Source organism: Hippoglossus stenolepis, chromosome 13 (genome assembly GCF_022539355.2).
Source record: "Hippoglossus stenolepis isolate QCI-W04-F060 chromosome 13, HSTE1.2, whole genome shotgun sequence".
NCBI classification, from domain to species: domain Eukaryota; kingdom Metazoa; phylum Chordata; class Actinopteri; order Pleuronectiformes; family Pleuronectidae; genus Hippoglossus; species Hippoglossus stenolepis.
The window spans coordinates 2,528,502-2,552,061 of NC_061495.1; the positions used below are offsets into that span (position 1 = coordinate 2,528,502).

The 23,560-nt window shown below is 45.2% G+C and overlaps 1 protein-coding gene across 1 annotated transcript in view; it reads right to left on the bottom strand.

Annotated features, from left to right (window-relative positions):
- Positions 1 to 4,435: 4,435 nt before the first annotated feature.
- Positions 4,436 to 23,560, bottom strand: part of LOC118119756 (ras-associated and pleckstrin homology domains-containing protein 1) — a 47,734-nt gene continuing 28,609 nt past the window's right edge. Inside the window, 13 exon segments of the mRNA XM_047342528.1 lie at positions 4,436 to 6,224; positions 6,227 to 7,289; positions 8,904 to 9,034; positions 9,459 to 9,579; positions 9,862 to 9,960; positions 10,683 to 10,793; positions 10,904 to 11,047; positions 11,240 to 11,305; positions 11,423 to 11,544; positions 13,920 to 14,004; positions 14,545 to 14,619; positions 15,893 to 15,970; positions 22,026 to 22,100. Of these exon segments, the coding sequence (XP_047198484.1) occupies positions 4,918 to 6,224; positions 6,227 to 7,289; positions 8,904 to 9,034; positions 9,459 to 9,579; positions 9,862 to 9,960; positions 10,683 to 10,793; positions 10,904 to 11,047; positions 11,240 to 11,305; positions 11,423 to 11,544; positions 13,920 to 14,004; positions 14,545 to 14,619; positions 15,893 to 15,970; positions 22,026 to 22,100 (3,477 nt within the window). The 3' untranslated portion in view covers positions 4,436 to 4,917.

The window sequence follows — 23,560 nt, forward strand, 5'->3', positions numbered from 1 at the left end:
TGTTTTTATTAGATAATCATTAAAGTTAATAATCACCTTTGTGTTTTGAAGGGCTGCAGAGGACCCAGAGGACCGAAGGTGCAGTGTCTCACACTCACACACATACAGATGCATGTGAAACAACCTTTATAGTGTTTTAACACAAATATTCCTGCAGGAGCAACAGTTATAAAAGGATAAATGAAGCTGTGTGTATTTCAGGGTGAACCTGGTGTGAAGGGTCCTGAGGGAGAAGCAGGAACACAAGGAGTCATGGGACAAGCAGGACAGAAGGTCGGAGAAAGATCCACCATGTCGAGCAACACCACTGTTGTGGACTAGTCCCACAAATAAACTGAATTGAAGCGATCTGATAAAACCGTAACACAACCCATGTTATTGTGAAATGTCTCCGCAGGGGGAGAAGGGACTTCGAGGCTGGAGAGGTCTGTACGGCGACATAGGAACTCCCGGGATGATAAAGGTAAAAACAACATGAACCAATATTAGTGTGGTGCAAAAATAATGTAATAATAAATTATAATTAATAACAATCTGTGTTTTCACAGGGCAGTAAAGGCAATAAGGGATTCAGGGTAGGTGACGGATATACTGCAAACATATACACTTCAAATGCCACTGACATTTTCCACTTGTATATATAATGTACTTATATTTTATTTATTTTGATCTTTTAGGGTGATAAAGGTAGGAAAGGAACCCAAGGACCCAGGGGAGAGACGGTGAGGACAAAGTCAATCGTCTTCTATTTCCTGTTCCTGCAAATGTGACAAAATAACACAAATGAATGTCTCATTGTGTCTCTGCAGAGCGAGAGCGGCGTCGCTGGACGTCCAGGAGAGAAGGTAGAGGAACGTGTGACGCCGTGAATGTTCAACTTCAGAATAAAACACTGTGGAGGTTCTGTGATCTGTTCTGTGATCTGTTCTGTTCCAGGGTAACGTGGGTGTGAGGGGTGACCCGGGTCAGAGGGGGGGGCAGGGATACCGAGGACGAGCTGGAGGCAGAGGAACAGTGGTGAGCGCATCATTATGACGTCACTGGGAAATCAGGACATGGAGTGATGCATTAACTTTTCCAATGAGATCATAGACACGATCTTATTCAGATCAACCAATGAGTCGTCATCATATGGTTTAAATTATATTGTGTAAAGGGATTATTACAATATAGAAAAGCTGCACACGCAGGGCTTGCGTCATCCTTCTGGTTCTTTTTATTTAAAGACATCACTCAGAGCAGGTTTTTGAGGCAGTAAAAGGAAACTGAGAAGGTTTTACTTTGGAGGTTGTGTTCGTCTTTCAAGCTGAAGCAGAGGTTAGAAATAAAAGCCCAGTAATAAACGTCTCATTTGTCTGGTCCCCACAAGTAACATCTATTCTCTGGCCTGAATTAAACAACATGTGGACACACAGCTGGTTGTGAGAGGTTCGATTCCCGCCCTGCCTGCTAATCGGTGAATCGCTGTGTGTTCAGGCGCTGAAAGGTTCTCGTGGTCCTCCGGGAAAACTGGGTCCTCCTGGTGCTGCAGGACGATCCGGTCTGAGGGGAGACGCTGGACGACCTGGACAAGGTTTGAATCCGTTAACTCTGGAGAGACAGTTTTTATTGGTTTGCTTTTCTGTGACATTTGAAATGTGATTGATTTATTGATTTATTGATTGATTGATTGATTGATTGATTGATTTAAAACCCACCAGCTCTCCACCCTCCAGGTTTGATTTTAGAATAAGTGAAACAGCAGGTACAGAAACTCTGAGCCTGTTGTCTCACTGACTGTGTCTCACTGATCAGCTCTGTTGTGTTGTAGTGTACGTCCTGTCCGGCCTGCAGGGAGACACAGGAGACAGTGGTCCGTCCGCCAAATGTGACTGTTCACAGGTTCAAACCCCAGAGCGAGTGCAGACGGTTAGTGACACTCTCTCTCTCTCTCTCTCTCTCTCTCTCTCTCTCTCTCTCTCTCTCCTTATCAGTGAATAATTTAACGAACACATTTTTTAAAGTACCAAATTGTGAATCTGGTAAATTCTCAGTCACGTTATTATTAGTTTTTATGGTAGTTTTTCCTCCTCTAGTTGAGGGACAGTGGATATTTGTTCAGTATCAGTAAGAATGACTCTTCACACCAATCGGGGCTGATTGTCTCATTCAGAATTTAAAACTCTTCAGCGTGAGAAGTGTCTCACCTCAGTTTGTCTCCAGGTGTTTCTCGCAGACGGAGAGAAACAGATGCGGAGGCTGCGAGGAGAGAACGTGATGGTGCTGAGGACCGACCTACGAGCTCTGTACATCTACTCTGACTCCCAGTGGATCAACATACTGGTAACTAACGGAAACATCACACATATACACAACACGCCTGAAATGAACCCTTCATGAAGGTCAGCAAGTTTCTCCTTTCAGGAAATTAAAAATACAAGAAACATTAATAAACATGAAATAAATGAAATTGCGAAGAAGTTGCTGGTGTGTTATTGTTTTACATAATAAAAATGATATATGGGGCCTGTTATATAAATACTGAGTTGGGTTTAGTTTGCTCTGATGTCACGATACCGTTTAATTTAAATTAAACGGTAATGGTGACAGAATATATATGTTATCAAAGTAATATTAGCTTCATACACATTTTTACTCTTTGATTTAACATCAGTTTTGTCTCTGTCTCTGTGTTCAGCCCTCCACACTAACAGGAGGTGGAGGATGTTAACTGTATTAACCTCTTTTAACTTTGTCCTCTCTGTTTTCATGCTCTCCCTCTCTGACACCAGAAAGAACCCAGACACTGAGCGCACACTGGACTCAGGAGAATCTCCTTAAAGCTTTATGTTTAATTGTAATGATATATTTTCTGTTTGTATGATTTCTACGTGCATGTTTATTGTTCGAGCTCTTAAACGTAAAACCGTCCTCCAGTGTTTCTCTGTGGTCACTCACTGTATGAATGTATTTAAAGAATTCAGCTCCTACAAATAAAGACCTGATTAATGTCTTTTGTCCTGGTGTCAGATTGTAATCATTTATTTTTGATCTTGAGTTCTCACTGTTTGAAAAATAAATAAACCTGATCAGAAAACAGATCTGACAGTAGGTGGCGCCCTTTCCTCGACCTTTATCTTATTGAGAAGTGCAGATAAACCTGATATTTTATTTCAGTTGATTCAGAAAACCTAAATAATCTGTTGGTAATTCACCTTCAGGTTGTGTTGAGCTACTTCATAAGTTTTGAATTAATGAGAAGTTAAGACTCTCGCTCACGTTGACTTCTGCTAAAGCTGCTTTGAGTCGTGCGCTGATCTCCGGAGAATCTCCTGACGTTCTCTGGCACAGATGAATGTGAGAAGGGAAATGTGCGACTGAGACTTTCCTGACTTGCTCCAGAGTTTCTGGAGAAAGTCCGATTGAGACACAGGAGGATCGTCTACAGGATCGACCTCTAGAGACATCTTCTGCAGCGTTGTTATGCAATTAGGATTTTTCTCATCGACCGAATCTGACAAAGATCCCAGTGTGTGGATGATGAACCTAAACTACAGGCTTCAAAATGGCAGAAACCCAATAAGTGGCATCATTGAGGTTAAATCCTCGGCAGGATACGATGTTGTTTTCAGGCACTTGCTCCTCGGGGCGCCTCCGATCGACGAAGACGCTCCACCTCCTTATAAACATGCAAAGTGATGCACGAGCCATTAAGATGACAAACAATTGACTGATTTTATTCACTAGCAAAGTGATGATCACCTTCGTTCAGACAGAGTTCATTGGAGCTGACTAGCTGCTTGGTCTACAAGCCAACAAACACCGACGGCAAAGCTGAGTCCGTGTAAACAAGGTGGGAAACCAGGACTGTCATGAAAACATTAGTCTGATGTCGCTGACTGACGCGGGTGTGAAGGCTGAACTCAGACGACTGGAGGTTCTGGTCAAGAGGGACTGAGGTCGAGATCCTTCAGATCTGATAGAAACAAATTTAATTTGGAGAACTGAGAGAAATGAAAATGTGCAAGACCTCGAACTTCACAGAGGGAAAGGGAAGACATGAAAATAAGGTTATTCTTCCCTCTGGCTTTTATTTTGTCTTCATACAAACTGATTTGAAACCTCCTGTAATCTGAGAACAACCTTACGAGAAGTATTTGATAAATCTAAGTCGTCACCGGCCAATCAGCCACGGAACTGTAAATTCAAAGAAATACGTTCAGATCAAACGATCTAAATATAAACTGAGTAACCAGATCAACACTTCCTAAGTATTTTGAGAATACACGTCCAGTCAAACTCATTCTCTTCTGACACTTCTTAAAAACTTAAAATAATTATAATAACAATATCTTTCCAGTATTAAATAATCTTATATAAAAACACACACACAAAAAGGTTTGAAATAAATGGCAATGCTCCCTCTAAGAGTGCCCTGCCCCCCCACCCACCCCCAACATGTCTATACACATCATCTCACGTTCGCATCCTTCCATTAAATCTCTCCTTCCCTTCGTCGGTTCCTTCCGTTGCCGCGGCTCCATGCAGTACCAGTTATTTTGCAGCGAATTGTCTGCGTCTCGTCTTTTGTATATTTCAATGCAAAGCTGCACAGACATTGTGAAAAAAGCTTGATTGGTGATTTTTCTGGCTTGCTTGTATACAGATATATATATACATATATATTTTTTTACTCATGTCATTGGGTTAAACATGTATTGTAATGATAGTAATAATGAGGATAATAGGAACAATCATTATCTGAGAGTACGAGTAGGAAACACAGCTTGCTACTTGCTCAGAAATCCAAGGGTGGATGGTTTGGGATGAGGGGAGACGGACAAGTCAAGACAGACATTGATTATTTCTTCTCTGCAGAAACCATGAGTCCTAAATAATCAGTTCAGTTGTTTAGGCTCCACCCAGTGTCCTCGCTCCCTACCAATCACTGGTCAGTTTGGTGCTTTGGTCCCTTTTCGGAGGAGCGGGAGGCGGGCCTCGCCGCAGCGTTGCATAGCCTGAGATGTTGGCATGTTTGGTGGAGTGGGAGTGTGTGTGGTGGCGAGACAAAGTCTGGGAGTGTCCTCGGACCCCCTGCTGCTGCATGAGCTCGGGAGGAGGTGGCGGCAGGAGCGCCATGTCGTCCATGGTGCCCACGGGCTCCATCTTTGACGAGGGGATGAGGTGGGAGGAGGTGAGGGAGCCGTGGCGAGACACCGACTTCCTCTTCAGGGTGCGGTTGAGGTCTTCCAGGAAGTGAGGCTTCAGTGCCAGGGAGACCGGACCGGATGATTTCGGGGAGGTGGGTGGGACAGGAGAGGACGAGGAGGACGTGTAAGAGGACAGGGAAGGAGGTGGTGTCTGGGACAGAGGAGGCGGCGAGAGCGGCATTGAAATCGTATTGTCATACTGAGTCGTGCTGCTGCTCCACCGGTTCAGTGTTGGAGGAGGGACCGCCCCCTTTTTCAGGGAGCCCTGTTTCCATGACGTTGACGACAAGGCCGGCGTCGCCGACTGTTGATGTTGCTGCATCTGAGGCTGGGGATTCACCACGGCTACCTTCGGGGGGTGATGGAACTCTGACGGGTGAGGAGGAGGAGGGAAGAGCTCTGAGTCACTGGGGGGAGGCGGGAAGTAGTCGGGAGAGGAGTCGAGGTTAGTCGGCTGGGAAGGTGGAGGCGGGGGAGGAGGGGATAGGAACTCCGCGGGCTGGTGGTGCTGGCCGGTCTGCAGCCCCTGGAGCACCAGCGGGAGGTTCGCCAGGTTCAGCTTCCCCGGCTTAGGGAGCGGAGCAGGAAGCGCAGAGGAATCTTTAGAAGGAGACCCGGTCGCTGACGAGGAGCTGGATGAGGTACCCGTCTGAGGAGCTTGGCCAAATTTGTTGACCAGGCTCTCCACCTTCTTCGGCCTCTCGTCTTGGGCCTCGCCTGAGTTGGAGCGCATGGAGGAGGCTCTCTGTGGAGCCGCCGGAGGCCCTCGCTTGTTGGATCCTGTGGACGAGGTGGAAGGCGACTTCTTTATAGGGGAGCCCGACTTAGAGGAGGATGAAGACGGAGGAGGAGGGAAATCTCCGGAGGTGTTATCTGGAGGAGGTGGGGGGAACTCTGGTGACAGCGGAGCCACAACTCCTCCTGGCTGCCACTTTGGCTTGGCCTTGACCGCCGGAGGAGACTGAGGAGCGCTGAACTTGGAGCCTTCCATGGAGCTGGAGGCAGAGATGGAGGAAGAGGCAGCATTTCCCGGAACTGATTGACAATCTGTTTGACCAAAGAGGAGGTAGCAGCTGCAATGGAGACCGAAGAGGAGGAGGACGAAGGAGAGATGGCGAGGTTTTTGGAGGAGAGGCTGTGCTGCTTTGGAAGAGTCGGAGGTGGCTGATTTGGGGAATGTCCCGTTGAGAAACTTTGCTGCTTTTTAAAAGACCCTTGGCTGCTTAGGAAAGGTGTTGGAGACACAGGTGACAGAGCGATGGGAAGGGAGGAGGGACCTGAAGGTTTGGGAGCAGTTTGAGGGGGAAAACCACCAGTAAATGTTTTGGGAGGTGCAGGGGGGGGTCCGCTGGGGGACAGGGGCCGGAGAGCCAGCAGGGAGGTAGGAGGAGAGAGCCCGGCTGGAGGTGGAAGGTGAGGAGAATTTTCATCGAGTTCTTCCGACGTAAAGTCGTACACCATGTGGGGAAACTTCTGTGACAGGAACTGCTGGAGGCCAGTGTTGGTGAGATTTGAAAAGGAGTCGGAATCTGGAGCAGGAGGAAGCGGCAACCCGTTGGCCTCCAGGCTCTCCGGTGGAGGAGGTGGAAGGTAGGCGTGCTCCTGCTCCTCCTCATCCAGCGGTGGTGGTGGTGGTGGGAGAGCGGAGCAGGGGCTTGGTGGACCAAATTTTAATGCCGCCATGGCTGAGCCAGGAGCTGGTGCTGTGGGTGGAGGAGGAGGGGGAGGAGATGGTGGTAATGGAGGGGAGGTGCTGTAAGCAGCTGGAAGAGTATTGTAGTTTGGTTTGGTCGACTGAATGGGAAGAGCAGGTGGCGTCGCCCCCGGCAGCGGCGTCCTGGACTGGTTCTGGCTCTGCAGGCGAGCCAGCGTGCTGTACTTGACGTATGAGGTGGCAGGTGCCGGCTGATGGGCCACACATACCAGAGGGGGAGGTGGAGGAGGTGGAGGAGGCGAGGGCGGCGACGGGGAGGAATCGTCTGATGGGACAAGGCCGTCGGTGTAGCTGCTCCGGGAGGGCGGAGTCTGAGAGAGAGGCAGCGGGGACATGGTGGGGATGTGGAGAGGGATAGGTCTACTGATAGGGTCGATCCTCATCATCTGCACAGAGGAAAGGAAGAGAGGAGACGGAGGTAAAGAGACACAAGAAAGTGTTAGACAAGTCTGTTGTTGTCACGTTTCTGTAAAACAAACAATCCAGGACACATTAGGAGTGGGTTCCAATCCTCTTTTTCATTTTGAATTAGCTTCCAAGTCAAATTAGTAAAATACCTGAACTCGTGAAGCATCGTGGACAAAGACTCCTGAATTGAATTTGTCATTTCATTCCCTTATTTAAGGCTCATTTGAGAGATACGTCCGTTTCAAACAACGTAACTGTCACCACCCGCACTATACAGCCTTTACGTTAGCATAGTTGTTAAGCGATACATCCACTAGAGGGCGGTACCCGGAAAAAGGTAACATGATATACAGTAGATAGTCTGTGGTTTCTGCGATCGACTCTTAAACCGTTTCTGCAGCTGAGGCACAATTCTCACGTGAGGAGGAAAATGAGTCCGGGGTTAATGAAGGACATTTTCAAACTACTGAAAGGAGATTTGAAAAAGTTTTGATTCATTCAGAACTGAATTTTAAAGAAATGCGATTGGAACCCATTCCTAAACAAGATGCAAGAACTCAAACAACAAACCAGTGCAGTCAAAGAAGAAGAACTCCAAACACAGCAACGTTGGAAAAAGGTCAAACACATTCAGAACCTCAAACTTTCCCACTTCACTTTAAGTTAGTTTTCTTATCGGCATCCGCAAAGAAACTGGAGGGTTTGTAGGGATTAAGGTGGGTTGAGAACAAAACCCCAGTCTGTCCTCAGACATGTGGACAGACCAGGGAGTCGATGTGCTCCTCTGGATCATCTGAGATCTTTAGGTAACTTCATCCTGCAGCTAGTTTACCTGCGTCGTGTTTCAACCTCTGCATCATCTCATCAAATAGGTTATTTAGAACTTCAGAACTATCCAGACTGTTTTGTTATTTGTTGGTTAGGACATTCCGTCACAACACGAGGTTAAAACCAATCAACAGTTCAGCTGCAGCCATTTAAAATCAGGGGATTCACTCGAGAGTATAACTCACAGCTCACAGTTGTGTTTACGACTTTTTAAACACGAGTGCAGAGTCCGTTCTGAACCTGCCAGTTTGGAATGAGCTGTTTGTCGCAGCTTTTCTTTCTGGAAGTGTAAAAGTGACCTGCAGCAATTGAGCCGCAGCAAATTAAAGAGCTGCTGCTGGACTCAGTCCTCAGAACCTGAAGCTGAACAAAGAGCTGGTCACCGGTTTATTCAAAGTTCGGTGAAGCTGAACTCGGTACAAAGAACCTGAGCTGGAGAATCAGTTGTCGTTGCTGTTGTCGTGATCATCAACGTCAGCTATGCTTTATAATGGCTCCGCACTGATCGGTGTTTAAAAGGCTGCAGCTGAACTGTTAACATGCCTGTTACATCACTTCCTGTCTAACCTCCACTCCCTCCTCCTCCTGCACAAAGAGGAACTGGCATACGTCCCTTCACCTTTGACCGCTGGCAGGGAAGCAGAGGGGAAACATGGGTAATGTAGTCCACAAGGAAACAGGACAATGACAGGGTAGGATGGAGAGTGTGTGTGTGTGTGTGTGTGTGTGTGTGTGTGTGTGTGTGTGTGTGTGTGTGTTCACACCTCTCCTTGCGTTCCTCTCCTCCAGGCATCAGAGAAGATGGAGCTGACGGCACTCTGGGAGCGGGTGTGGCCTGTTGACGTCATCTCTGAAACGCCGCTGTCTGATTGGCTGGAGTGGTTGGACTGAGACTCTGAGGTTCGGATACAAACAGGAGTTAAGGTTTGTGAACGATGCTTTTTCCATTTATTAATAACTGATATTAACGGATAGTGTTGATATTTAGAAAATGACTGTGGTTCAGTTTAGCTTTATCTGTGTGACCTTTGACCTTTAAGCCTTTAAACGACAGAGAGCTGCAGGAAATCAGCTCCTGTTTATTCACTCTCGCTGTTTTTTAAATTTTCTTTATTAAAACATAAGAAAAGTTCAAGGTGACGTCTCAAAAAGTCTCCTGTAAACCCCAAGATATTCAATTTACTATGTTTCTATAAAGTTTCCATCAAATGTTTCGTCTTTCCTGCTCAGAAAGGGACTGAAACTTTTCACCAGCAATCAAAAATACATTCCAACTGGTTGTCCACTTTTGATTGCAGCTGTGAAAGAGGTGAACACACCTGGAAGGCTGGAGGAGCTGGATCCTGACTTGATGGAGGAAGACGAGAGGGAGGACCAGTCGTACGCCGCCTCTGTTCTCCTCATCGCCTCCTGGAAGTTGACGTACAGCTGCTTCCCATACTGACGAGCACACAGAGGGACGGAGAACACGAGAATAAGAGCAAACACATTAATCTGCGTTGAAGCAGCTTGATTCAAGGAGTGTCAGTATTTTCTAGGTTAATTTCTTTTGTCCTCACTTACACCAACGTCCCTAAACTGGCAGCTACACTGGTTCCCTCTCCACTGAGAAGTAGTAACGACGTTGTGTCGTCCTCAAATAGAAAACTGATCCTCCCGTAAGAAAACATTAGTTTTTTAATGCGAGCAGCAACATTGAACCTTTATATGACGAGTGGTTACCTTGGCGATACGAATACTGTTGATCCATTGTTGGAGGGTTCTGACATCGTCGCAGCAGAGGTACTTGATGTACTGGGACTTCTTCTGGATCTGAGGGTGCTACACACACACACACACACACACACACACACACACACACACACACACACACACACACACACACACACACACACACACACACACACACAATGTTTTACTTCACAGGATACGACTTATAATAAAGATATTACTACAGTACAACAACTAAAACTCAATTTATGCTGCGAACACTGCAGTATTAATAAATTAAACAGAAGTACTGTTCTGTTGTTCTTGTGTCTGTATTTCCTGTGAAATTGGTGTAAATATTTGTGTGTTTTCAACTCTGTCCGTTCGTTTGTGTCTCAGCAGGATTACGACAAAACTACTAAACGGATTTCCACACAACCTCTTTCTGGAGGATGGGACATGAACCAACAAAGGACCCATTTAATTTTCATGCAGATGCGGATTTCTCTGACATTTTCTCAGGGAATAATTCATGGCCATATTTAGGGGACTGATATTTATGAGTGTGTGCGGAGGTTTTATATGACAGAGGTCTTTTTATACTTGTACAGTAATAACTAGTGCGACAAACCTGTAGCTACCACATGTGTGAAGCTCAAAATAATGTGGATTCGACAGTTCTTCACGGAAATGATGGATTTGGTGCAGAAGCTAAGGATTTGTTATAGATGTAATTACTCCATCACACCACTAGGGTGCAGTGTAAGATTAGTAGTTGGTCATATTTCCCATCACGTTTGTTGGTCTGTGCGTCTGCATGTGTGTGAAAGTACCTTGAGCACCATGCAGTAATCTGTAGGAGCCTTGTACTTGCTCTTGTAGTCCTGACCCAGATAAACGTTCACATGATCCAACTGGAGGAAACACACCAGGTCCCTGGAGGCCTGGAAAAACACACACACACTTATTATTAAATATCATTCATTTCACTGGTAGAATAAACATTTGTCACTTTTTATCAAATCTTTTTCTGTTTGTTGCTTATCACACTCACCTTGGCTTTGCCCTTGGGGACGTAGTAGATTCCGGAGGCTCTCAGCAGGAAGTAGCGTTTCTTCCACGACTTCTTCCCGTCCTCTTTCAGCCACAACACTCCCTCCATCTCAGGGACGGACACGGAGCTGCCGCCGAAACACTCCTAACACACACACACACACAGACACACACACACACACACACACACACACACACACACACACACACACACACACACACACACACACACACACACACAGACACACACATTATAAATACAATGATATCTGGATTCAGATGTTTTCAGACAGAAGACTATGACTTGTCATTTCTGAGTGAAGAGAAACAAACTCACCTCTAACAGAGCCTCTTTGTTTCTCTCAGCCATCTCACATGTCTCCTTCCGCCCCAACAAATAGTTCTGCAGCAGAGAGGAAAGAAGAGGAGACGAGGAAAGTGGCAAGTTAGTGAAATGAAAACACACTTATAGTGTTGTTATGTTAGTGCGAGTGTGTGTGTGTGAGTGTGTGTCTGTCACCTGAGGGTTCTTGAACAGAGTGTACTTCTCGATGCGTTCAGTGAACATCAGGCGGTTCTGACTGTCTCTGGTCCAGTTCAGCAGATTCTCCACCAGGTTCTCGTGATCCTCAAAGATTCGCTCTGAACACAGAACGAGACAAAGTTCACTTCAGTTACAGACACAGCGGGAAAATCAATAAGAATCAGAACTGGTGTTTTTATTATAGTCTACTGTGGTATTGTCTCCCTTCATTTCCTCTTCCTCTCCTTTGTTTCCTCACTCTTCTTCTCTTGTCTCCCTATCCTCTCTCTTGTTTCCTCTCCTCTCTTCTTGTCTCCTCTCCTCTCTCTTGTTTCCTCTCCTCTCTTATCCTCTTGTCTCCTCTCCTCTCTCTTGTCTCCCTATCCTCTCTCTTGTTTCCTCTCCTCTCTTATCCTCTTGTCTCCTCTCCTCTCCTCTCCACTCCACTCCTCTTGTTTCCTCTCTTCTCCTCTTGTCTCCCTATCCTCTCTCTTGTTTCCTCTCCTCTCTTCTCCTCTTGTTTCCTCTCTTCTCCTCTTGTCTCCCTCTCCTCTCTCTTGTTTCCTCTCCTCTCTTCTTGTCCTCTTGTCTCCTCTCCTCTCCTCCCCCTCCCCTCCTCTTGTTTCCTCTCTTCACCTCTTGTCTCCTCTCCTCTCTCTTGTTTCCTCTCCTCTCTTCTCCTCTTGTTTCCTCTACTCTTGTTTCCTATCCTCTCCTCTCCTCTCCCCTCCCCTCCTCTCAGACATCCGTCTCTCGTCCTCCTTCCTTCTCTTCTCTCTCTCTTTTGAACCCAGCTGTTTTAATTCGTTTCTCTGAGGACGACCGACACGAAACCAGCTGTGACCCACATCCACTGTGAACCACTGATTTGACCTCATTAACAAAAAGACTTGTTTCATTTGGGGACAGATGTTTTCACTCAGTATTTACTTGTGTTAACCTGATTTCACTGTGACAGAACTCGTCCACATCAGCATTTACACTTTCTGTCTTTCTCTATTGCTTCGGTACAGGATATGTTCTGGTTCATGTTTCATGTTAAACTTGGAAAAACAGATCTAATCTGATTCTAATGGTTTTTTTAAAATTATTCATGTGTTTATTTATGATGCATTGTAACGTGTCCTTTGGTGTTTAGACAGGCTCTGTAAAATATCACTTTTATTATTATTATGAAAAACTCTTTAGTTTGAATGTACTAAAGTTATGGATTATAACTTAGTCAGCACAAGAGGACGAGCAGGGGCAGGTCAGAGACAGGAAGTCAGTCTGTAGCCAAAGGGCTCTCAGCAGGACGCTGGTGTTACTGGTGTGTTTGTATGTGTGGTGGTGGGGGGGGCGCTGTCAGGAAGGTTTAACCCCCAGCCGGAGACACCAGCGACTCCCAATCAACCGATGTAACTCACCCCGAGGCCGAGTCGAGGCCCTGAGCACAGGTTGCTTTTTATTTAACTCACACGGAGAAGATTAGTGCAGACGAGGAAAAAGGTTCAGATCGAGCTTCACTTCACCTTCTCTCTCCCTCTCTCTCCCTCTCTCTCTCTCTCTCTCTCCCTCTCTCTCTCTCTCTCTCTCTCTCTCTCTCCCTCTCTCTCTCTCTCTCTCCCTCTCTCTCTCTCTCTCTCTCTCTCTCTCTCTCTCTCTCTCTCTCTCTCTCTCTCCCTCTCTCTCTCTCTCTCTCCCCTCTCCCTCTCTCTCTCTCCCCCTCTCTCTCTCTCTCTCTCTCTCTCTCTCTCTCTCTCTCTCTCTCTCTCTCTCTCTCTCCCTCTCTCCCTCTCTCTCTCTCTCTCTCTCTCTCTCTCTCCCTCTCTCCCTCTCTCTCTCTCTCCTCTCTCTCTCTCTCTCTCTCTCTCTCTCTCTCTCTCTCTCTCTCTCTCTCTCTCTCTCCCCCTCTCCCTCTCTCTCCTCTCTGTCTCTCACCCTCTCTCACAGTGATGCTGACTGGCTGTTCAGCAGAAGCCCTGAAGATGTAGGTTAGATCAAACGCTCCGCTGCACCGCACGCACACCAACACTGTGTGTACGTGCACGTCAAAGACTGTTAAGTGGAGCTGGAGCTCGTAGCAGCAGTGTGTGTGTGCAAGGTCACGCCCCCAAGGGAGGTGTGTGTGTGTGTGTGTGTGTGTGTGTGTGTGTGTGTGCGTGTGCATGTGCTTGTATCTACTGTATCTGCTCTGACAGCCAAAGCTGGACAGTGTTACAGAACACATGTGTGAATTTACTGAATGACGTCCGTCCCTCGTCACACGTGCACTAACACACACAAACATCTGGAAGAGGTCACATGCACTGCAGGTGTGTGTCCACTTAGTTCTTTACTAAATTGAGTGAGTGAGTCACTCAAACGTTTCCACTGCAGGAACCAGGATCTGGATAAGTTCAGGTGAAGTCTTTTTACAACGTGTGTGTGTGTGTGTGTGTGTGTGTGTGTGTGTGTGTGTGTGTGTGTGTGTGTGTGTGTGTGTGTGTGTGTGTGTGTGTGTGTTTGTGCTCACCCATCTGCAGCTCATTGATGGTTTCCACCAGGGACCAGTCTGGGCTGAAGCCACAGTGAGATTTCTCCAGTAAACTGTCCAGAACCTGAAGAACAGGAGAATCTACAGTCACACAACTTCTACTCTTAATGAAATAATAATACAACCACTACTACAACCAGTACTACTACTACTACTACAACCACTACTACTACTACTTCTACTACTACAGTATTAATGACCAGGGGCGTAGAAACAATGGTCCGGGGCACTGAGCTGAGAGGGGTTCCCCAAGAACAGCTGATTACTTTAATCCACAGTTTAGTGAGAACCTCCTTTAATTCTTTGATCGTCTGTCGACAGGAAACTTCAACGACCCAACGAGGCCCCGTGTCAATAACTTTCTAATAAAATAATTTTAAAATAATAATCATTTTAGACGTTTGTTTGAAGACTAGAACGTCTAAATGTGTGTGATGGTGGTGGAGGTTTGCACTTTAACTATTATTCATGTCTATGCACAAATTTGACCTGTGTTTATAAGTGGAGAATGATGTTGGGCCCCCCCAGGTCCCCTTTGCCTGGGGCCCCCACAGTCCCCTGAAACCCTCCTGCTGCTACTACAGCATGTGAGCTGGACTCGTACCTGTCTGACCGTCTGTCTCTCGTCCACCATCATGGTCTTCGAGCTCTCGTCTGACAAATGAACACGAATCACCAACTACGACGGAAAGAGAAACAGAGAAGATGAGGGTTTACGTTCAAGTACTTTTATTCGTCCACAGTTACAATAATGAAGTTCTGCAGTTGACGATTTCATTTTGCTGTTTTCCCGTCAAACCTCCGGAGGGGGGGGGGGTTTGCCTCCGTGGTTTAAATAATCTCTGTAGAGAAACTCTCTTGTTAAACAGAGAACATTAAATATTCATACTGGTTTTTCCAGAGAAGCTCGTGCACAGTGATGATGGGAACTGATGTGTCCCAGTAGAGATAAGTGATGCTACTCGTGCATGTTTCACTGTCATGCATGACTTTAGTATGTTACGAGTCACGAGTCACACACATGTACTCCCACACACACAGTTACACACATTAAAATACACCTAAATACACATTTCTATCACATAGTACAGCAGATTACTATTATTATGAGTATATGGCTACTATGGTTACCTGTAGTTTAAAATCCTGATTAGGTTTATTTACATATATAACTGAAGAGTGTGGCTTTGCATTGACCATGATGTGTATTCAATACTTTAAATTATATTTAAGATCAGCTTTCAATCAAATCTATTCCAATTCAAAGTGCTTTACAGGTGAAAGAAAGTTAAGATAATAAACCATATATCATCAACACTTTCATTTTATACTAGAATTGTTTTTATATCTTATTTAGATTCTATACTTTTAAATAATAAATAATAATATCTAACTCCTAACAACCAATCGTATGAAAGTATTACTTAAAGAGTTTCACACAGTGACATCTGACCTTTTTATATTTAGGTCTTTTTGAGATTTGTGCAAGATCCACTTAGAGATGAATAGACTGTACACACACACACACACACACAGACACACACACACACACACACACACACACACACACACACACACACACACACACACACAGACACACACAGACACAGGTAGCTGGATGTCATGCTGGGTGTGTGTGTGTGTAGTAAATCCAGATTGTCAATCCAGTCGCTCTCTCCCTCTGTGGGATTGAGACTTAACTTGCGATTGTCATTACGCTGAGTGCACTCTGTGTGTGTGTGTGTGTGTGTGTGTGTGTGTGTGTGCTGACCCCAGCTGTTATTGACCAGAGCTTTTCAATGTGGAGTAACACTGATCTGACCCAGAAACGAGTCCGCTGGACACGTGCCAGATTTACACTCACATGTATCGTGCAACACACATCCTGCACACACACACACACACACGTTTCTTTAATGTCAATCTTTCTTGTGCACGTGTGTCTGACTCACCTTCTTCACCTGGGCCTCCTTGATCTTCTCCAGGGCGACTCGGATGTTGTCTGCCTTCAGCTTCGCAGCCTGCTCCTCCTGTACACACACACACACACACACACACACACACACACACACACACACACACACCAGTCAGTCGATGCAAACAGACACACACTCCTGCAACACTCCTGTCTGCATGAAACCCACTCGTCCTCTCACCTGATTCCTCCAACAGGAATTCATGTTTGTGTTTGGTTGATTTTTCTCAAAACGCTTCTGTGTCTGTTTCGCATCAAGTAAAATCTACGGAATCAGAAAAACCATCCCAGTGTTTTTCCCAGTGTCGGTATTCCCAGTCTCTTCTGCTCAGTCCTGGAACATTCCTCCTGTTTAATGAGGCGCCTTTGTTTTTCCTGACAGGGTGCAAGATGAAGATGAAGACGAAGTCACCAGCTTGACGTGAAGCACGAGTCAAGACAGAGGATCGATGCCCGAAGATCCCAAAGTGAGAGGAACCATCACACGTGTGAGCCCGGCAGCGAGAAACCTGCCTCTTCTCCTCCTCCTCCTCTTCATCAGCACCATCGTCGAGACGGGATTAACGACCAGACGCTACATGTTGGATACTCGTCTCTCAGGAGGAGGATTATCCAAATTTCCCACACACACACACACACACACACACTGGAGCGACTCTCTGCCGCTGCAGCCGACGAACTAAGAGACGGACGAAGACGCTGATCTGAAATCGCAGCTTCTCTTTCTATCGGTATGTTTGTCAACACTCAGCGACGTGATGGAGTTGAGAGGAAGCGGCAGCGGAGGAGGAGGACGAAGTCAGACAGCGGTGATTTCAGCGAGGACGCAAACACACACGAATCTGCAAGCCAAAAATAAAAGAGTGGAGGTAGAAACACGAGGATAAATAAACAAAGAGGTAGAGTTGACTCAGAGCTGCACGATGACTAATCTGCTCCTCGACTGAACTGACAGGAGACAGATTGACTCTGATTAAAAAACTAAATCTTCCCCTCTGACGAGCAGACGAGCTGATTCGCCGCCCGTTCGCCGCTCTCACCTTCAGGCTCATTCACCGAGAATCTAAACGTCCTGTCACATCCTCCCCGGCCGAGCGAGATGGAGGGAGCGAGAGGAGGAGGAGGAGGAGGAGAGAGGGATGGATGGATGGATGGGGGGATGGGTGGCGATGCTGCTGCTGCTGCTGCTGCTGTGCCAACTTCCATGCAGAGGAGCTGATCTCTTTATCTCAGGCTCTCATGCCCCCCCCCCCCTCGCAGACGCAACATCCCTCCCTCCCTCTCTCCCTCGCTCTCGTCTTTCCACTTCTTTTATCAGATTTTATTTGTCTTGTCTCACTCCTTCGCTCGTTTGTCGTTTAGTGTGTCTGAGTGTGCCCCGGTGACAACTCAGACACACACACACACACGAGGATCCAAACTGCGAACGAGCGAAAGGGCAGAGGGAAATTAAGACGATGGGGAGGATGATGGAGAGGAGATTATCAGCCAATCTCTTTATCTGCACCCCCATAAACACCCCACACACACTCACACACACACACACACACACACACACACACACACACACACACACACACACACACTACAGACCTAAATTGTCAAAACAGCCGCAGCAGGGAATCCTCCAGTCTAAGCTCGTAAACAGCTCCATAATGACGAGCCTATGTTTCGGTTAATGTCTTATACAGAAGATTAAATTGAATGTGGACAATCATCAGTTCGGCTGTAAAAGCTCTGAGCCGTCAACAATAAATAAGAGATAGATGAAGATTATATTAAATATACTGTTTGTGTTGGTTCGGCATTTAATATTATTAAAACTAGAAGACCAAAAGAAAACATTTAAATAATAATATGTTGTGATATCAGCAGCTTGTGTTTGACCCTGAATCTCTTCTTTGATTATCAGTAAACTTTAAAATAAAATAGTTTATATTCTGTTAATTACTGTTAAACAAAATAAATTAAAATGAGCGGTTGCTTTAAGACGAGAGGAAACTGAAAAGGATAAATAATAAATAAATCAGACTCAGGTTACAATGCATTAAAATAAAAATATAAATTGTGGATATACAGTAAATGTGGCATCATCAATTCACATTATCGGCTGTAAAGTTGTTTTCTCTAGAATTACATAACACCTATTTTATATAACTACAACTAAAGTGGAGACGAGACAAAAGGCGGAGGATTAAATTTGACAAAACAAATTATATAACACAGCAGCTGTTTGTGGCTTTTAACATCTGAACTGCAGCTGTAACCACATCATAAAAGAATAAAGTTTAATTGCTGCTAAAAATTGTTTAGTCTAGAAAATTGTTGGGGTTTGTAGCAGCGACTGATGTTGTGTGTTCATTAGAAAGTTAATGCTAACTGAGCGTATAAGTGTGTTTTAGTTTGTATTCACAATTCATCATTAACAGAATATTACACGCCTGTAGCAAGAAGCTAACATGTGTCAGTCATCATCATCATCATCGTCATCATCACAGTCGACCTCAGCTCTGCCTTCAGCTCATTCTGAATTTCTCCACTTTATTATTTGTATTATCTATTCTTCTTTCTATTTTTCAGTTTTTCCACTCAGGTTTTTGAATTTGCAAATTGAAAATGCACAAACATCTTCCAATACTTTTGTTTCTTTCATGTGATAAATCATTATTGTACGATAGTGAATCATTAATCTGTAAAACGTTTCCTAACCTTCTGTATATTATTTGTATGTGTGACTCAAAATCAATCGTGTATTGAGTTTTTTAACATAGATACAACTCTCCAGTTATGGTGCTATAAATAATGTGATTTTAGAGGGATTATTAATTAACGATCTTTAATTCTATTAAAAATTTGTAAATCCATAATAAAACCTGATTAAAAGCATCTTAATATTATAATATAATCCATTAATTACCCTTAAATCTGTCTATAACACCACTTGTCACAGCATCTTAGTTTTCTATTCGATAGAACCACCGACAGTCGACAGGGGTTTTCTCCTCCTCCTCCTCCTCCTCCTCCTCCTCCTCCTCCTCCTCCTCCTCCACCGTCGTCATCATGGTTCCCGGCTCGCACTGTAAACATTTTCCTCCACATCATAGATTTTCATGTTGACCTACATTACAGAGGCTCTAAAATTAGCTCCTGCTCAGTAAAGACGCTGCTGCTTTTGAAGTCATAAGGAAAATGTCCATCCTGAGCTGCCGTAGGGCTCATGAGCACAGCGACTTATATGGAGGCAGCAGAAGTGGGCCAGCTGTGTGTGTGTCTGTTTGTGTGTGACTGTGTGTGTGTGTGTGTGTGTGTGTGTGTGTGTGTGTGTGTTGCATGAGGCAGTTGTAATACTGACACAAAAAGACTATCCTATATGCAGAGCTACACACACACACACACACACACACACACACACACACACACACACACACACACACACACACTGGAAGCTGCTCTGAGTGAGGATAATTGCACCCTCAGCCTAATCACTGCTGCAGGAATTAGACTGGCCCCCACGGCTCATAATCCGCCTGGAATCTCAGGGCCCTTTGCAGCTGCACCCCCCACTCACCCCCCCTCACCCCATCTAATCTGGACCCTCAAATTAAAACAGAATCACGTTCTCAGAGCGCTTCACGCCACGAATCAGTGGAGCCGGACTAAGCGTGGGAGGGAAACCCCCGAAAGACCGACCCGCGTTATCTCGGCTTGGTTGAAATCCGCGGCAGTAAAAGCAGGATTTGAAGCCACCGGCAGCTGCTCTGAGATAAATGGATCCTAAAAGCAAAACATTAATCTGACGACGTTCACTTCATTCTGATCCGCTGGGCTCAGACGGACGTGCAGAGCCGATGTCGTGTGGAAAAATCCAACACGCTCCAGTAAGAGGGGGAAATGTGATCATTCAGGGTCGTCTGCTGGATCCTAAACTCAATTCAACCCAGATGGAAACGAGCGAGGACTCAGAAAGGAGGACTCGAGGAGAGAAAGCACGTTGCCAAGCAGCCGCTGTGAGAGTGTGTGTTGGTGTGTTGCACGTGCACATGTATGATGCTCCGGGGGAATCTCCCACTCGCTGCACCGAAGGAGATTATCCCTGCAGATCCGGAACATTCCTCCGACGTCTCATCTGCTTTATCATCCAATCAAATCATGACATCTCAGATCCAATCAGAAGAAATCCTCCTTACTTACTTTCTATCTAATTCCCACACACACACACACACACACATAGAGATAAATAAAACTTTGTCCTCAGCCATTAAGACGTCTGCAGCTTTAGCTTAAGAGCAGCACGGACTCAAACATTACAGTGATTTCAATAAAACCTCCGTAAACGTATCTCAAGTGATTCCCAGTTCAAACAGAAACGTGTCACCAGCTTCCTGATCTGGGTTCAAACGACAACACGCAGCTGCAGCAGCAGCGAGTTCCATTATGTGCATTGATCACACAGATCAACTCCAAAGCTGCATTACTGCAAAATGCTCCAAACACTCATCAGCAAACAGAACAACGTGACGCCGCTGCACAGCTTCCTCCGAGGTCACGGCTGCAGGCGGAGTCCAGGGAAACAAGACGGAATCAAAGCACTGCGGGTGTATGTCACCAGATTCATATGAGGTCACCGCGACCTTTGACCTTTGAAATGTAATCTTTTCACATCGGGGCTAAGTGACAACAGGTCAAATAGAAGAAATTCCCTAAAGGGAGACTTGATAGTTCGAAAAACATTTGTGAAGCCACTGTGACCTTGACCTTTGACCTTTGGCCACCCAAAGAGTTTACCCTGAGATATTATGTTCACAAGTACGTCCGGACACCGGCTGTCGCTTCCCAGATTCAAACATTCACATCTGAAGTGTTGTTCCTCAATATTCTTCTTTTCTCTTTAATCCAGAGTTAAACAGGAACGATGTTGCTGTTAAATAAACTCCGACATGTTTCGTTTCTCTCTTTCAGACACAGAAGCGTCGACACTTACCTGCACCTGGAGATTCTGTGACTCAGGTGAGTTCCATCCCAGAATGTTTTATCCAAACTTTCATTTCAAATAAACGAGAAGCAGCTTCACAGAACGATCACACGGGGAGAGTCGGATCTCTCCATCACCTCAGAGAGAGAATCAGTCAGAACTTTGACACTCAATTAGAAAGTAATGAAGAGGTTGAACTTTAGGTAAAGACTCGCTCCTGCTTTAACACAAACTCCCGTGTGATCGTGTCCCTGAGAAGCTCTGACACTTAACAGCATTAAAACCGTCACACATCAAACACTCGGTTCACACGCGTGCAGTCAGTTTACTGTCACTCATGCTCTCATGCTTCACAGAGAAAAATCACACTCTGAAAACAAACCAAACTCTGACGTCACCGTAACAAACGTCAACAGGAACCAGAGACATGAGCAGTGACTCCAAAGCTTCACAGAATAAAGGCTCCAACACTGTGGGGGTGGGAACTGATCACACTGTTTGATAATCTGGATTAGAACTGTTTTTTACATCTTTAACATCTATTTACATCAGTGCTGCACTAGGAACGAGTCAAATGTGAAGATTCTCTGCTCTTTTCAAATGTTGCTGTTGGTTTTTGATCAGAGTAATGATCTGTTTTCTGTGTGAACTTTGATTTCAGGACATGTTCAGTCATTAGCAGTGAGATTAAACATGTATCTGATGGTTCCGGTGGATTTCCGCCCGCAGGCAGACGTTTGATTTCCGGGCAAACACTGATTGATTATTTTAATCAGGCTGCAGTTGCACCGAATCATGAAACTGATCGTTAGACTTTGGTTTTTCACAAGTTTTGAAATGAAATCTGAGGAGTTACAGCCTCTGTAAAGCTTTGGGATTTCACATCATCATAATGAGGCCAACAACACAAACTCAGCTTCCAATGACACCACAGAGGAAGAGAGGGCGACACAGACTGAGGAGGAAGGTGGAAAGAAGAGGAGGGAGCATGCACGGTGGCCGTGACTGACACTACATCACCCACAGGGAAACAACATGCGTGCACAGAGGGCGAGGGAGGGAGGGGCAGGACGCTGACATGCAGGAGGCGTGGGGGAGGCGTGGGGGGGGAGGCGTGTGGTAGTGAAGCGGGAGTCACCTTGGTCAGCAGGTGTTGAGGTTTTCCTGCTATGTTTCTCAGAATCAGAGAGGTTTCCCTGTCCAGATAGGAGTGCTTTAAAGAGACAGAGAAAGAGAGAGAGAGAGTCCCAGTGAATGGATCTGCTCATTGATTGATTGATTGATTGATTGATTGATTGATTGATTGATTGATTGATTGATTGATTGGATGTGGCAGATTAGCAGAAAGCTGTGCGGTGAAGCAGAGATCAGCAGCAGAAAGTGGACTGAAACCTGTAAAGAGCCGTACACGTAAACAACAGATCACAGTGACGCTGAGGAAACAACATGTTAACACACATCAACCAACACTTTGATGTCTTCATCCCAGAATATAGAAAGATAACTAAAACTGTAAAACATCGTTCAACACACATGAGCAGTTATCACCTTCACCAAGAGGTTTGTTTGTTTGTTTGTCTGTTTGTTTGTTTGTGTGTCTGTTTGTTTGTTTTTGTTTGTTTATTGTTTGTTTGTCGCAATGACGCAAAAACTACTCAACACGTTTCCACCTGGTCCAAGAACTCACTCACTAAATGTGGGTTGTGTGTCTGTGCTGTAAATAGAGATGGACGACGAGACTGCTCCCTGAAAGTGAAGCCAGATTTCAAACTTGCACTGGAAGCTCCAGCTCAGCGTCTGTAATGATGTTATGGTAATAAAGACAAAACCAGTGGGGAGACATGTTCCCTGTGAAGTCTCATTATTAGAGCCAGACTGATTTATTGGTTTGCCAATAAAGAATCGGCTGATGTGACCTTTTTACAGACACAACTGTGCACATGTTAATGTTTGCAGAGTAAAAAATGCAGTTATGTTTATTTTCTTAGCTAATAAATAGGTATCAGGAATTCTTTACTCCCTGATATCGTTAACCGCATTGGGTCCCACAATCTAAATCAGCTCATTTCATTTTTCTTCAGATTACAAACTGTAGAGACCTGGAGCCTGTGAACGTTTATTTCTAATAAAGGTAAAATAACTGAAGCAGAAACTCTTCAGCTGGTGAGCGACTGAAGAGCGAGACAGGATTTTAACTCCGGGGCCATCGGGGCACCAGACACGTCTTCATTAATTATTCATCTGCTCAATTATTAACCACATGACTCATATTTACTGACAATGTGAGCTGACAAACAGACGCGGGTCAGATCTGCGGCTCAGAGGTTTTACATACGATAATCCACAGACGTGCACGTGCAGCAGTGAGTCACCGGTTCATCCTCAGCAGGTTCCTGCTCAGCTCACAGAGGTCGAGTGGGAAGAGCTTACACCTTTTACAGATGGAACTGATCGGTTTGATTTTACACATCTTTCAAAGTATTTTTGTTTAGGAATAAAAAAAAAATCCACTTCCTCAAATGACATATTTCATTAATAGTTTCTCACAGATATAATGTAAATATCTATTAAGTGTTGTGTGTGTGTGTATGTGTGTGTGGTTGTGTGTGTGCTTCAATCACTAGAAACCATTTTATAGAAAGCATTAGTTCTTTCATGATAACCACAGATTAA